Source organism: Notolabrus celidotus, chromosome 1 (genome assembly GCF_009762535.1).
Source record: "Notolabrus celidotus isolate fNotCel1 chromosome 1, fNotCel1.pri, whole genome shotgun sequence".
In the NCBI taxonomy this organism is placed as follows: Eukaryota; Metazoa; Chordata; class Actinopteri; order Labriformes; family Labridae; genus Notolabrus; species Notolabrus celidotus.
The window spans coordinates 30,695,228-30,711,965 of NC_048272.1; the positions used below are offsets into that span (position 1 = coordinate 30,695,228).

General features: G+C 40.1%; 1 protein-coding gene across 3 annotated transcripts in view; it reads right to left on the bottom strand.

Moving 5' to 3' along the window:
- The window catches only part of LOC117819030 (E3 ubiquitin-protein ligase RNF123), a 152,814-nt gene extending 144,174 nt beyond the window's left edge, over window positions 1-8,640 (bottom strand). Inside the window, exons 1-9 of one of the 3 annotated variants that reach the window (XM_034692239.1) lie at window positions 8,455-8,640; window positions 6,725-6,837; window positions 5,296-5,380; window positions 3,149-3,228; window positions 2,951-3,048; window positions 1,717-1,771; window positions 1,178-1,263; window positions 833-919; window positions 670-737 (exon numbers count right to left, since the gene is read on the bottom strand). In XM_034692239.1, the coding sequence (XP_034548130.1) occupies window positions 670-737; window positions 833-919; window positions 1,178-1,263; window positions 1,717-1,771; window positions 2,951-3,048; window positions 3,149-3,228; window positions 5,296-5,380; window positions 6,725-6,806 (641 nt within the window). In that variant the 5' untranslated portion in view covers window positions 6,807-6,837; window positions 8,455-8,640. Of the gene's footprint in view, window positions 1-669; window positions 738-832; window positions 920-1,177; window positions 1,264-1,716; window positions 1,772-2,950; window positions 3,049-3,148; window positions 3,229-5,295; window positions 5,381-6,724; window positions 6,841-8,312; window positions 8,404-8,454 lie in introns of those variants that run through there. The other 2 variants (XM_034692231.1, XM_034692243.1) reach the window with 2 other exon arrangements.
- Window positions 8,641-16,738: the final 8,098 nt, after the last annotated feature.

Genomic DNA, 16,738 nt, shown 5'->3' on the forward strand with positions numbered 1-16,738 from the left:
ACTTTTGACTTTTGACTAATCTGCATCATGTTGTTCTTATTTCAGCAAATTTAAGACCCGTTAATTACAAAAACATCAGTTTCTGTTTCAGGTTCATACAGCTGAAGGAAGCCAGAGTGAAACCTCTGTGGAACTTACTGTTTACGGTGAAGCTTAGAATCCCCACAAACAGATAAAGGGCACTTCTTCGAGGGATGTAATCAATAAATAAATTTAATTTGCAGACGTATCTGTAGAGGTTGATTTCTCTTTCTTTTAGATCTGAACACACAAGTTGCTAATTGGACTGTAAACGATGCAGCTCACGGCTCAAAAAAGGAAGTCTTTGCTTAAACTCCTTTAATGCTATCTGCTAGCTATACCTAAAAAAATGCCATCAATCCATGAAGCTAAATTATTTCGAGACAAAAGCCAATGACTCAGATATAAAATGTTGATCAGTGAGTTTTACAGGCACTGGTAGATGGATTTTGTTTCTTGGAACGCAAGAAGGGTAGCTGTTTCCCCGTTTCCTGTGTTAATGGATGCTAAGCTAACCAGCTGCTGATCTTACACTTCATAATTTGCGTGCAGAGTGAAAGTAAGAGTAAAATTATCAATCAGTGGATTTACAAAGATGTCTGAGTTAACAAGTTTGACTCAAAGACAGAGTAGAGTTTATTTTCTCACAGGCAGAATGTGATGGTTCCCTCGTCCAGGTCGATCAAACAGCTGACGATATCTCCCGCCGCCCACGACTGAGGACACACAAACAGCATCAGCCAAAGAGGTGCAGTGATATATTTATAAACAATAAAGAACCACAGTATTTTTAAAAAAAATTTTTCCTCACCTTTCCGTAGTTAGTGGTGGTCACGTTCCACTTCCTCACTCTGTTTCCATCGTATGCGTAAGAGTCAGGAGTGTCGCCCACACCCTCCTGAGCACAAACAAAGACACAACATAGTTCCTCTGTACAACGACACACACACAGACATGTTGAATATAACAAAGTCATTGACTCAGCTCTGACCGTCAGTCACTGTGTGAAAGTGAAATGAACACTAGGTTAGTAGCTGCAGTAATCATGGCTGTTTTTGAATCGTGTGTGTGTGTGTGTGTGTGTGTGTGTGTGTGTGTGTGTGTGTGTGTGTGTGTGTGTGTGTGTGTGTTTGCGTGCATGCGTGCATGTGTGTACCTCCTGGTTAAAGCGACAGTTCAGCGTACACCAGCCAATCTGCATCAGACCCTGAGAGGAGATCAGCACTTCGTAGGCCCACTTCCCTGCAGACAGACACAAAAAAGAAGAAAAAAGAAACGCTTTTATTTTAAGATCATACCTTTACACAGCGATGGACTGATCATCAAAAGCAGCCTGTTCTCTCTATAAGATCTATAATAAACTGTGGATGTGCTCTATGATCACTGAAAAGTACCCTCAGGCAAAATCAAAGGTACCTGCAAACCTGCAAAAGTACCCATACAGAAGATCCTGCAGATTATCTTTACATCTCTGAGTATCCCTTCTTTTCTGCTTGTGTTGAGTCTCAGTTTCACTGTAAATTCTAAATCACACAGCGGCTTCAATCTGGATTATTTAAGTGGTATGAACCTGAAACAGAAACTGATGTTCTTGTGTTTTACCCGAGATAAATGAGTCCTCATGAAGCTAAGAACTACTTTCTCAGATATAAAGAAAAACACACACTGACAGACCAGAACATATGGAGCATTTACCTTTATAAACACAGGTGGTGGCTCTGATGGAGCTGAAGTTGCTGTGACCAATAACCTGCAAGAAAAAAGTTTGAGTTGTTAGAATGAAAAAATTATAAATCATAAACACAGGAAAAGAGAGAGGTATTTATTATTATTATCATTGTTTGATATTGTTTATTATTTAAAGAAGTGATGCAAGTGCAACTCTGCTGGATAAGTTATTTTGACTAGACTAATGTGAATAAAAGCCGGCTGAGGTTGGAGGATAAGAAGTTACATATGTATATGAAACTGAGTGTAGGAGTATGACTATAAACAAATATGATAACAGAAGAAATCAGTCAATGAAGAAAAGAATGTGGAAATATGTTCGAGTCAAAATGGAAAATAGTTCAATTTAAAATGAATAAAAATAATATTTCAAAATAAGATTGGTAAAACACTAAAATAAAATTAATCATATAATTAAAATAAGATACGACAAACTGTAAAGAGGATGAATTAATCAGTTATATACAATAATAAAAATGTTAACTAAAATGTGAAAAAGAACAAAATGTTTAAATTGTTAAATGTGCAAAAAAAGATTGAGCATTAGAACATTTTAAAATGTAGAAATATTAAGAGAAATACATTTTAAAAAATTAAATAAAATATTTAATTATTAATTAGAATTAAATTAATGAAAAAGGAAATAGTGAGAGAAAGTTTATAGAAAATCGCATCAGTAAAGCAAAATAATTTAAGAATTACACGCACTCATCAATTATTTTCTAGTATATTTATTATTTTACTCATGTTATAATATATACTTTACTGTTTAATATAACTGTATCAATCATTTCATTTTATTCATCACTTTTTTTATCTACTCCATTTTACATTTATCTAAAAATATCTTTAATTCTTCACAGTGTTGAATTTTTTTTTTTAAACTTTATCAATATTTTTTAACACTTTCCTGTTTCTCCATTTCATAAAGAAAAGGATGAAAGTATTGAAGATGCTCAATATCAGATATGTTGCTTTTAAACTCATTTCTTACAGCTTGCATCTTCCACAGTGCTGAATAGCTGCTAATTAAGAGTAATGAATTCAATCATTTTCTTGTAAAGCTCCTCGACCATTGGAAAGACTTCCATACAGCCAACAGGTTGAAGCTCATTGTTAGCACATATAAGCTGTCACTGCCTGCACATCATTAATGTGTCACATTATCAGCCGTAGCAAAAACATAAAGACATCATCTCACCCCGAGCAGGTCATCGTCCACAAACAGAAGTCCTTCAAAGCCACTGGTGTGATCGAGGACGACGGGCTGAGGGCCCAGACGACCATCGACAGGCTGGTCTGCAGATTCAGAGAAACAGTCAATCAACAGAACACACCAGGACTAGGGTTTTTATCTGTGTCTTGGATAAACGTGTGTTTCTTTGTGTGTATGTGTTACCTCGGCTCTCCTCAGTCGGTTCCTCCTCAGATAACAGATTCTCCAGGTGAGCGCCAAGATCCTGGAAACCCAGAGGCTTCCTGTTCAAACAAAGGAGGAGGGAAACGAGGGATAAGAGACGGGGCAGAACAAAAACATAAAATATTAAGGTGGCTTTGTGTAGGACCCACACTGAGTTTTTTTACTGGTGAATGTGAAATGTGTGAAAACAGCAGGAGGTTGGTTTCAATTACGACTTACTCTTTATAAAGAAAGGAGAAAAAGTCTGAGAATTATTTGGCAGAATGTATGAAAATGGAATATATTAAGAGGGAATATAATGGAATGGAGTAGATAAAAGGAGAATAGAATGGAATAGATCAAGTGGGGATAGAATGGAATATATTAAGAGGGAATATAATGGAATGGAGTAGATAAAAGGAGAATAGAATGGAATAGATCAAGGGGGGATAGAATGGAATATATTAAGAGGGAATATAATGGAATGGAGTAGATAAAAGGAGAATAGAATGGAATAGATCAAGGGGGGATAGAACCGAATTGAACAGATCAAGGGGGAATAGAATGAAAATGAGCAGATCAAAGGAGAATAGAATGGAATAGATCAAGGGGGAATCGAATGGAACAGACCAAGGGGGAATAGAATAGAATGGAATGGAACAGACCAAGGGGGAATAGAATAGAATGGAATGGAACAGACCAAGGGGGAAAAGAATAGAATTGAATGGAATGGAACAGATCAAGGGGGAATAGAAAAGAATGGAATGGAACAGACCAAGGGGGAATAGAATAGAATGGAATGGAACAGACCAAGGGGGAAAAGAATAGAATTGAATGGAATGGAACAGATCAAGGGGGAATAGAATAGAATGGAATGGAACAGACCAAGGGGGAAAAGAATAGAATAGAATGGAATGGAACAGATCAAGGGGGAATAGAATGGAATGGAATGGAACAGACCAAGGGGGAAAAGAATAGAATTGAATGGAATGGAACAGATCAAGGGGGAATAGAATGGAATGGAATGGAACAGATCAAGGGGGAATAAAATGGAATGCTTCTGACTCATTAAAGCCTCATAACAGCGGAGATTCATTCTAAACAACAAAAGCAATGCATGAGACAACCTCATCACACGTCATATCAGATCACTCCACAGAAAGCAGTCTGTCACATTCCCCCTCTGCCTGTTGACACTGTGGTAAAAACATTAGTGTGGTCTTAGGCTGCTCTTGAGAGCGGTGAAATAATGACAGTTAGCGAGCACAGATGTGAGAGCAGCCTGAGGAGCTCTTGGTCCCCAACCATCATTGATAGAGAAAAGGGCTGCTGAGACATAGATCCCTGTGCTGTGGGGTTTTGACAAATCAGAGTTAAGTATTTAACAGAGCCGGGAAATAAATAATAATTATCAACATAGAAAATATATATAGTTATCATAATATGATTTTTGCCATAATCAGAGTTATTTTCACCGACTGCAGGATGACTAGTTTAACTCAAGGGTATTGCTGTATGACCTCCAGAAGCAGGTGCACCATGCACACAGAGGCTGAAGGGTTAAAAGTGTGTGTGTGTGTGTGTGTGTGTGTGTGTGTGTGTGTGTGTGTGTGTGTGTGTGTGTGTGTGTGTGTGTGTGTGTGTGTGTTTGTGTCTATGTATAGAGTTGCTGGAAGTAACATGAATCTGTCTGGCTTAAGGAAGGAGGCCTCTGTAACACAAGTCCAGGTCAGGGCACAACACACATTCTGTACACACACACACACACACACACACACACACACACACACACACACACACACACACACACACACACACACACACACACACACACACACACACACACACACACACACAGTCTGAGTTTCATCAGCTGTGAGCGAATTTTTACGGTTGCTCAAGACTGCGACACAACAAAACAACCCCACGGAGTCAGCAGGTGTCAGTCAGCAGCTTGTTTACGTGCATCTTGAAATACTTCCCCGTCAATAAGGAAGCATTTACTGATACAAGAGAGTTCAAGGAATCATCCTCACAGACAGACAGACAGACAGACAGACAGACAGACAGACAGACAGACAGACAGACAGACAGACAGACAGACAGACAGACAGACAGACAGACAGACAGGAGGTGAGCTGTGTTACCTGAGGGAGGCCAAAGCAGGTCCCTGTTTGGTTGAAGGAAACACATGGTGCAGGAAGTCACTCAGAAGCTTCTCGTTTACTATACCTGACAGAGGGAGAGAAACACACGAGTATGAGCGTTTGACACACCTCTCCATTCTACTGCGTCTCGTCCCATACCTGTGTCTGCTGCACCCGTTCCAAACTTGCAATCAAATGTGTGTGAACTTGCGACTGAGTCTACCGCCTACACCTATGTCTGTACCTCTATGCATCTGCGCAAGAAGCTGCCCCTCTTTCTGAGCTTGCTCCTCAACCTAGACCATAATCTGTAGGTTTTTTACCTGAGTCTGGATCTGTCAACTCAGCTGAGTCTGCACATGCACCATCTACATAACTCAAGATCTACACGTTCTTAACACACATGTGCATGCACCTGCTTCATACCTACATCCCCTTCTGCACCATTCCCTGCTTCTGTGTCCACCTTTTGTTGCTGCCTCTATCTCAAATGCAAAAGCTCATAACTGCTGCTGGACCTGCCTCATAACTTGCACCCGTGCCGGCACTTGTTTCTCAACCTAGACCTGTTTCTATTTCAGCTTTTTTAACCTGTTTTTGGATCCGTCAAAACACCATGGTCTGCATATGTACCTTCTACTAAACGTGTATCTACACCAGTCTGCTTACCTGTGCTTGCAACTGTTTGTACTTCTAAACCGTGTTTGCACCTTCATTCTGTATGTTATTCTGTATGGCTCTGCCTGAATGTGCACCTGCAACATAAACTGCACCTGCACCTGTTTCTCAACCTAGACCTTCACTGCTGTAAGCTTCTGCGTGTGGACATGAGTGTTCTTCTGAACAGGCATCTATAACAGCATCCCTATCCTGTGCTTGCAACTGCTTGTACATCTGAGCCTAGATCTGCACTAGATTCTTCGTCCGAGTCTTCATCTACCTGCACCCGTGCCTACACCTGCATCTGAACTTGAACCTGTGTCTAAACCATAGACTGTATAATTAATGGATGTAGTATCTGTGACGTCACCAATCGTCGGCAGGAGCCATATTGGAAATGCTGAAGTGACCTAACTTCTGTCGAGCTAGTGTGAGGTAAAGAGGCAGGCTTTTAGCCTCCTAGCCAACAGCTACAGTGTTCCCGCCTGTCAATCAAGTCAGTTGTGCCTCTCATAATGGAAAAGTTGTAACCTTAATGTATTCGAAATTGCCGCATTATGACAAAATTAATTTCCTGTAGAGTGTGTGCTGATAGAGATATGAACTATCCAGACTTGTTTTTTGTACCAGCCTGTAAACATGTTTATTTCTGCTGTAAAGTTTGGCATTTTTTAATTGGTGTGTATGTGGTTTCCGATATTTCTGGAGCTAGCCTAAGGTGGACACTCGAAAAGCGTGTTAAAAACACTCTGTAATAATGAATCCATACCTGTGGCTTTGGGTTTGTCTGTGTCTGAGGCCAGTCTGTAGTTGCGGCGGGTCAGAGCGGTGCCGCCTCCTTTAGAGCTCATGCTGTCTGACTGGAGTCACCTCGCCCATACACTGCTGAGAAAGAGAGAGGCAGTTCAGTGATTAATCATGGATCTACTAAGTAACCACGGGAGAAAATAAAGTCCTGGAGTATTCATGTTTAGTCACAGTTGCTCAATGAAACCCTGTGTGAGAGACTGCGTGAGCAAATAGTTCAACAGATTCAGAATAATGTTCCTCAGAGTGAAATGAATGAGTGGATTACATTGTCTACAGTACATAATAAAAAACAGACATGACTCTATAGTGGAAATCACTACATTAAAAGCAGACATGACTCTGTAGTGGAAATCACTGCATTAAAAACAGACATGACTCTGTAGTGGAAATCACTGCATTAAAACAGACATGACTCTGTAGTGGAAATCACTGCATTAAAAAAGACATGACTCTGTAGTGGAAATCACTGCATTAAAAACAGACATGACTCTGTTGTGGAAATCACTGCATTAAAACAGACACGACTCTGTAGTGGAAATCACTGCATTAAAAACGGACATGACTCTGTTGTGGAAATCACTGCATTAAAAACGGACATGACTGTAGTGGAAATCACTGCATTAAAAACGGACATGACTGTAGTGGAAATCACTGCATTAAAACAGACATGACTCTGTAGTGGAAATCACTGCATTAAAAACGGACATGACTCTGTAGTGGAAATCACTGCATTAAAAACGGACATGACTCTGTAGTGGAAATCACTGCATTAAAAACAGACATGACTCTGTAGTGGAAATCACTGCATTAAAACAGACATGACTCTGTAGTGGAAATCACTGCATTAAGAACAGACATGACTCTGTAGTGGAAATCACTGCATTAAAAACAGACATGACTCTGTAGTGGAAATCACTGCATTAAAACAGACATGACTCTGTAGTGGAAATCACTGCATTAAGAACAGACATGACTCTGTGGTTAAAATCACTGCATTAACAGAATAGGGAAGTGGAATACTGAGGGACCACCCAGCTTTTATCAGCTCACACTTCAAAGCCAGCATCCCTGATGGTATGGGGACCATAAGAGTCCATGGCATGGGTAGCTTACACATCTGTGGAGGCTCCATTAATGCTGAACAATATATACAAGTTTAGGAACAACATATGCTGCCATTCAGACAATGACCTCACATATTTCAGCAAGACAATGAAAAACCACATTCTGCATGTATTACAACAGCATGGCTCTGGAGTAGAAGAGTTCAGGTGCTGAACTGGCCTGCCTGCAGTCCTGACTTGTCACCCATTGAAAACATTTGGAGCATCGTGTACTGGCTGTTATTTAGGATTATACTGTGGGTCTTTACATTTCTGTATTTTCAGTTTAATTCAAATCAAATGTGTGCATGCTTCTTCATAACTCTCTTGGTGAATCAGTCCTCAGGTGAGTTCTGATCAGGTAGAAGAGTGAGGAACAAATGCAAACCGTCTGTTCGCTGCACCTTTAAAACCTACTTTCCATGTTATCTCCAAACCCTTTACCTGATCTGACATAAAGCAGCACACACTTAAAGCTGTGTATCCTCACAGAGCTCCTCTGCTACCTTCATGTCTGTTAGCTGACAGGCTACACAGACAGCAGCTAACAGCTAACTGAAGACGACGAGCTGACAGCAGCACGTACCGCTTTCTTCTGATCCCACGTCCCACTCTTCACGCCGGTGTCCCCTCGTTTATGGTATAAATTAAAGATAAGGAAGATAAAATGTGATATACAGGCTGCTGTCGTGAGTAAAAGGCTATTTTTCCACCACAACAGTCCTCTCTACTTGTCAACGCCTCTCACGCTACGGAGAGCCACCTGGGACAAAGTTATGGTCTTGGACAAAACGCGAACTCAGAAACGAACTCTGAAAGTTAATCATCTTGCTGTCGATTCTCCCCTTTTATTTGCTATAATGATTTGATTACCACTATATCGATGTAAAATGAAAATGAATATAATGAAATTAAGATCACCCCACAGGGTTTCCCACATCAGGGTTAAAATGTTCTTCAGTGTTTTAGGCAGGGGTGCGTCCAGAGGATCGGCCAGAGGTGGCGTGGCCCCTCTGAAACTGCTGGCCACCCTCTGGGCCACCCTAATATCCTCAAATCTGATTCAATATTTGTCTTCTCAGAGACTGGACTTATGTTAAAATGAATAATGAAAAACGGCCTGAGGTTTCTGCCTGTTGAAAGGAAGTTTTTCTCGCCACTGTAACTAGCTAAATACTGCGATGTGTAATGCTCTTGTTGGATTAAAGTGGGATAAGACTGAGTCTTACCCTGTCTTGAAGTTGGGTCTCTGTTCATAATTTGACATAGAGTACGGTGTAGACCTCCTGTGTTTGTAAAAGCGTGTTGTGATTTGGCGCTAAACAAATAAAGATTGATTGATTGATACTTTGGACTAGGTCGTTATAGGCTGCTAGTAGTCGAGATTTATTTGCATTCACATTGAAGCTGCTGTTGGTAGGAATGCTGTCAAAAATGTTACTTTTTTCTGCTGGGTTTGGAGAAAAGGTCATAACACTAATCGGTACAATGGCCAAATTAATTGGTGAAGTAATTTGAGATTATGGCGAAATCTCTGTGTTTTCCAATGCCTTTGTATCAAGCAATGTTATTATTCCCCTCGTTCCAGTTATCACGGATCAACCAGAGCTACTCCCCAAACTCTGTTCGGATTGGTCGAGTGGCGGCCCCACTACGTCGCCCTGATTGGCTGGGAAGCCACTACTTTCTCATAGAACATGCACAACGATCTTTTGTGGGCGGGGTTACAACAGCAGAGAGGGGAGGGATAGTGTTGACATTCGAAATCTCTCTCAGAACTGATGTTTATATCACGACTACCAACAGCAGCTTTAAGCACATTTTCTTTTATTGGTACTTAAAGGTACAGTGTGTGGAATTTAGCAGTTTTTAGTGGAACAGACAGAAGTGGAATGTAACATTCATATGTAGGTTTCAATGAGTGTATAATCACCTTATTTAAAAATTTTGTATTTGTTAACTTGGAATAAGCCTTTTATATTTTTTACATAAGGAGAGGGACCCCTCCGCCATCTTGCTCTGCAATTTTTCTACAGAAGCACAGAATGAACAAACTATACACCATACACATTTTGTATAAAGATCACTTGATAAAGGAAGGATCATACTTATTATGCATCACAGGAGCTTTTTTGGGGAGGGGTTGAGCAATACCGTTATATATTCCCCCTTCTACACACTGTACATTTAATAAATTCCCATTATCCAACTGCAGACATTTTCTTGTAACGTCATGCTCAAGGTGTGAAGCTTGAATAATGTTATTTTGTATTACTAAAATCTTTCAAGTTGTAAGTAAAATAATAATAAACCTTGGCATTCTGACAAACAAATTTGAGCAAATTTCAAAGCCTTTGCAAACAAACATTTTTTATAGCTATCTACAGTCAGTGCTAATGCTGTAATTGCTGTCTAATTTTACTTCATGTTATCTAGCTAGCTAGCTTTTTGGGGGGGAATCTTTGGATATGTATTAACCCATTTGTTTATTGTTTAAAGGAAAGTATTGCTACAAGTGTACGGTTTATCATCTATACAATAATACATTTCCTTGACCAATGTCTCACCTTCCATGTTCACAAGTGGAATCAGTCCATTTAAACTTGTTAGCAAATTCCTGCACATTGTCTGACCGTCAAAAATAAATTTTCAGAACTAAATATCTTCACGTTCTTTATTCTGTAGAGTGATATTTTGAAGATTTACATCTTTAAACTCTGTTTTTGATAATTGTATAAGGTTAAAACATGTATACACCTTAATAAAAACATCTCTATGACACAGAAATGTTTGAAGGTACAGCTCCTGTGGGGACATTACTGTTTTGTGCACATTTTGGCACCCCCCCTCTGGGCAAAGCAGCACATCACATCCCTTATTAATCCTAGACATTCACAGCTTGTGTATTCTTTCAAAATCTCACCCTGCTTTCATTAAACAGTCCAATGTATCACTCAGTGAATATTTTCAGAGGAGAATAATAATAAAGCTGGTGCTTTAGTGAGTTGAAAATTGTCTGGACTTACACCAAACTGTGAGAGGCATTAAAACATTTCAATGAAGTAACCAGTGTGGCTGTTGACTGTCATGTTTGCTTAGGTAGATCATAAAGAGCATCAATATTAATATCAGTCTGTTCTTTATTCAGCTTAAATCTCCTCGTGGAAGCTTTAAAGTACGTAGATATGATTAGTGGAGACAGAAAAGGTGGATATTATAATTATCTGCCTGTGTGTGTGTGTGTGTGTGTGTGTGTGTGTGTGTGTGTGTGTGTGTGTGTGTGTGTGTGTGTGTGTGTGTGTGTTCCCATAGTTCGGCCACCCCAGTCCAAAATATGTGGACACGCCCCTGTCTGTAGGCTGTCAGCTAATAAATAGCCCACACCTTTGATTTGTGTATATCATTTATTACAAGGGGCTCAAACTGTGTAAAACAGTGTGTTTATGCATAAACACTGATTGACCATGAGGGCCACATCAAAGAATAAAGATCTTAATTTCTCTGGATGAAGTCATAATATTATGAGGAACAAGCTGTACTGTGAAGAGATTAAAGTCCTTAATTTTACAAGAATAAGGTCCATCATTTTTTGATGAAAGAATCGTAAAATTCAAAAGCTGCCTGTTAGACGTCTCTTCTTCAGAACAGACTCTGTTTCTTGCACAGAGTCCGGATACTTGTGAAAACGCTGTGCTGATGTGCGCCACACCAGTTGTTTCATCAGTGTTCAGTTATTTGTGAAAGCTTTACTTGAGTGGAACTTCACAAGATGCTCCACGTTCCTCATTTTAGAGCAGGCAGGTCGTTGCTCTGCTGATATTCCTCCTCAAAACGACATACAGCCCAGAGCCTCAAAGCTCAACTTCACTTTCGTAGTATTACAACTGTATTCTTGAAACTCCAGATCTTGTCTTTCTTGCATTTGTCAGATGTACAGGTAGTGCTTGATTTATGACATCATCTCTGTAACAGGAGTATTGTGACGTTTGGCCAGAGAGAGGCTTTGTCATCTAATCTTCAACAGTAGAAGCCTGTAGAGGTTTCCTCCAGTGGTTCAGCAGTTTTGTGTCAAACTTCTGCATCAGAGATGGCGCCTCTGTTCATGAGAAAGTGAGCAGGTGGCTCCTTCATAAACACTTCTGTAATAGAGAGGGCTGTTTACCAGTGCACTGCTGAGAAACCATGTATTGATAGCCCCCCACCTCTCTGAGACCTGTTGAAACCTGCAGATCATGAATCAATCTTTATTTATAAAGTGCCAAATCCCAACAAATGTTATCTGAAGACTCTTTACAAACAGAGCAGGTCTAGACTGTACTCTATTTTATATTATTAACAAAGACCCAACATCAAGACAGAATAAAATCCAGTCCCATTTTACAGACAGGACTCAATCTGATCTCATCTTAATCCACCATGAGCAGAGCACTTTGCAGCATTTAGCAAGTGTCAGAAAAATACGCTCTTAAAACACCTCTGACTGGTGGGCCAGCGATGGAGAGACGACAGGAGAGTAGTCTTTTTCGAAAGCTTTACTTGCAAGTGAATGAGCGCTATAATTCAAGCATGAATGTACAGTTCTCATTGAACACTTATCCAAAAAGCACAAGCTTATATCCCCATCTGTAGCCCCTCCTTAGCACACTGTTTCGTTCACATGTGTATGTTGAAAGACGTATCTACAAAGGTTGGAGGATGAGACAGCCGTACAAGGTGGTCCCATCCCCAGAGAAAAGAACATTGCTAGGACATATATATATGGACATGTGTGCATAGCATATATGATGGCACAGGAACTTCTGTATACATCCCAAAATGTTGCAAGTAGACTGTGGCCTTTTAAGAACAGCTGTGTCTTGTCTAAAGCCGGAATGTGACCTCTGCACACTTCTGCTTACAGCATCTCAGCCACTTAACAAAGGAAAGAGAGCAGTCTATCTGAACAACATGTACATATATATACATATTGCAAATCATAATGATAATATAAAGCATAATACACGATTTTCTTCACAGCAAGTTACAATGGCAAGGACAAACTTCCTTTAACAGGCAGAAACCTCGAGCAGGACCAGACTCATGTTAGACACACATCTGCTGGTAAGTTGTGAAAACCTTTGTCTGTCACTTGATTCCAGCTATCGGATGTAGTAGGAAGTTGGCACTGCCCCCTTTAGCCTAACTGGCTTCCCCATTCAATGTAGTTGAGCTCAACTTTGTTTGATGATGATAGACTCGAGTGGTGTAAAGGGAACCCCTCCTTCCCTTCTCACGAAAATTTGTGTCTGAACATGCGATGAGTTATTCGGGCAAATGAATCGAGTGATCACAAAACATTCTTGCATATGTATTCGCATGATTAGCGAGATCTCTTGCGTTTTGTTTGAACAGGACATAAGTCTATAGCAGTCCTAGCCTAAGTTTGAAACCTAATCTTAAAAGTAGAGAGCGTGTCTGCCTCCCATACTACTTTTAAAGACTTTAGGTACAAAGATCAGGCCTGCATGTTGGGAGTGTAGCGTTCTAGAGGGGTAATAGGGCACTATGAGCTCTTTAAGATATGAAGGTGTCTGACTATTAAGAGCTTTGTAGGTCAGAAGAAGGATTTTAAATTATATTCTAGATTTTATGTGGAGCCAGCATAGAGAAGCTAACACAGGAGCGATGTGTTCTCTCTTCCTAGTTGTTGTCAGAACTCGAGCTGCAGCATTTTTGACCAGCTGAAGAGTCTTCAGAGACTTATTAAGGCAGCCTGATAGAAGGGAATTAAAGTAATCCAACCTGGAGGTAACAAATGCATGGACTAGTTTTTCTGCATCGCTCTGAGACAGGATGCGTCTAATTTTTGTGATATCGCGTAGTAAAGCACCTTGCCTTCATGTCCAGATTTACACTACACATTAACCCTAACAAAAAGGTTACGTGATAGTGCCCTGAATTTTAACACCCTAAATATACATTATCTGTCATAAAGCTATCAAACCTCAAGCACCAACATGAGGAGTCAGGGGGTTATTCTAGGTCAGGATATGTCTCTCAAGATCATCAAAGCACTTCTGATACACATCCTCTATCAAAGAGGAAAAACTGCACCTGTCATGATATTTTATAAGCTTTATGAGGGTTAAAGTCTGGAGAGTACTTCATCAACAATATAACATGTTAATAAGTGATAAGTTCTTTGAGGTCACACCAGGAAATAGTTCATTATTCTTTACTGAGAGACACAGACGATCAAATTCACTGTCAGATCAAACTCACCAGTTCTTCTGATTAATTCAGCTCAAAAGCACACAATTGGAAACTACAACACTGCTGCTTCATCGGATACTGTTCATCTGAAGGTGACTTTGACTAAATGAAGAACTCAGAGAAGACTTTAAGGACGTGTTAGATGGGGAGCCCAGACTGACTGTACTTACTAGAAGTTAAGGGATTTAGAATATGCAAAAGTGAGTTTTAATCAAACTGCATTATCCAATCAGTCCCAGGCCCAAGACACAGAGTGGCAGATTAAGGAATAGTTTAAGAAGCTTCACCGGTTTCTACAAGAGGAAGAGGAGGCCAGGCTGTTTGCACTGAGGCAGGAAGAGAAGCAGAAGAGTCAGAGAATGAAGGAGAAGATGGAGGCTCTGAGCAGAGAGATAGCAGCTCTTTCAGACTCAGTCAGAGCAACAGAGGATGAGCTGAGAGCTGGAGACATCTCATTCCTTAAAAACTACAAGGCTGCAGTGGAAAGAGTCAGGCTTTGCCTCCTGATAGAGGATCCACAGCTGCCCTCAGATGCCCTGATAGACCAAGCCAAACACCTGGGCAACCTGAGCTTCAACATCTGGAACAAGATGAAGGACATGATCTCCTACAGTCCTGTGATTCTGGACATAAACACTAGTTGTCGTGGACAAATGATATCAAAAGATCTGACCACTGTGAGTCGATAGAGCACAGAGAGTGAGTCTGAGAAAAAAGAGCAGTTTCTCAATTTATGCCGCATCCTTGGCTCCGAGGGGTTCATCTCTGGGACTCACAGCTGGGATGCTGAGGCTGGAGACAGCAGATCCTGGGCACTGGGTGTGATATCAGAGTCTGACAAGAGAGAGGGACAGTTTTTGTCTTGGTTATGGGGAATCATTTTCCATGAAGGTAAATACAAAGCATGTTCACCATCAGTTCCACACACCTTCATCTCAGTGCAGAATCAGCTCCAGAGGATCAGAGTGAGTCTGGACTGGGACAGAGGAGAGCTGTCGTTCTCTGATTCTGATACTAACACACACATACACACCTTCAAACACACCTTCACTGAGAGGATGTTTCCGTTCACTGCTTCAGTGAATTATGTGAAGATATTACCTCTGAAAATCTCTGTGATGCGACAAAGGGTCAACACACAGTGTATTCCATATGGACTGGAAATAGCAGGAGGGGAGTGCATACAGATAGTATAGATGTTTCATGGTTTGTTTCGGTGTCTTCTGGATGCAACGACAGTGAACTCTAAGGATTAAAAACAAACATGTTGGGACTAGGGGTGCACACAATTAATCGATTTTCAATTAATTGATTAAGACATTACTCGAAACACGCATTTTTGTTTTCAATTTTCTGTCATGTGGAACCGGCAACATGTGGTCTCATATTACACTCTGCTAACAGGGAGGTGTTTTAAGTTTAAAGCATGTTTCGATGTGAATCAGCTGTTAAAGGTGTTGTGCACAGCGGATACGCTTAGCTGGTGGCTGCGGCTGAGTGACAGGTCTTTGCTTTTTAAAGAGGATCAATACGCAACTGCTGCCAACAACGACACAAAGGTGGACAACTTTAAACAGAACATTTCCCTACCTTTAGATACACAGCCAACAGATTGGGGGGAATTGCTGGGCCGCTATGTTTGCAGAGCAGCAACATCTGAGCCGTCTGAGCTTTTCTGCCGCTGGACTGATTATGACCAAGTTGTGCTCCAGTTAACACCTGATCGAACACACATGTTTATTTTTCTCAATAAGAACGAGTGGGCAGAAAACTGGACACTGTGAGTCTGAAGTACTTTTCTGTTAGTATTATGAGCCTTCACTTTATAAGACTATATTCCGTGGAGAATATTTTTATGAGCCTGTTTGTTGGTAATCAGTGTTAAACATGTACCCGTATTCAATACCGTCAGTTATATGCATATGCATATTTAGCATTGTTTTTCACATAAGAAAAATGATGGGGGTTTTTTATTGATTAATTGATTATTGATCGTTACCATTTCCAAAAATCGATCACGGAAAATACTTAAAATGTACATCCCTAGTTTGGACAGATGTTTCTATATTGTATTATATTGCTTTTTTCTAATATGTTGTTCTGTATCATGTTTAGTTAAGTGATGTTTCTTATCTTTTTGCTTTTTATCATTTTGTCTCGTATAAAGTATTACATCATGGTGTGCTGGTTCTTTTTTAAAAATACTTTCTTGGTATATTGTATCGTCTTATATCCTGTTGTTGTGGTTTCATATTGTTTCTCCTGAATCTAAAGACAGGTATTAACACAAACATAAATACCAACATTTTTATTTGGGTTTTCGGTTTGCTTTGACCTTTCTGTATTATTCATTATGTTGATATTTTTGGTTATTAAGTTTGCTTTGCCTGTAATGCTATCGTGATTGAAAATTATACATCAGTATATTTTAATGTTGAAGTTGTCTGCAGAACACGGTGTTCTGATAAAGAGGATGTATGGCGAAGGGAGGCTCCCTGTCAGCATAGATCTGCAGACGATGCTGTTTTTTGTTGCAAATTTTATTAAAACTCGCAAAGACACGTCTGTTTTTTTTTTATTCTTTATTAACAGATTTACCACCACACTGTTATTCTATT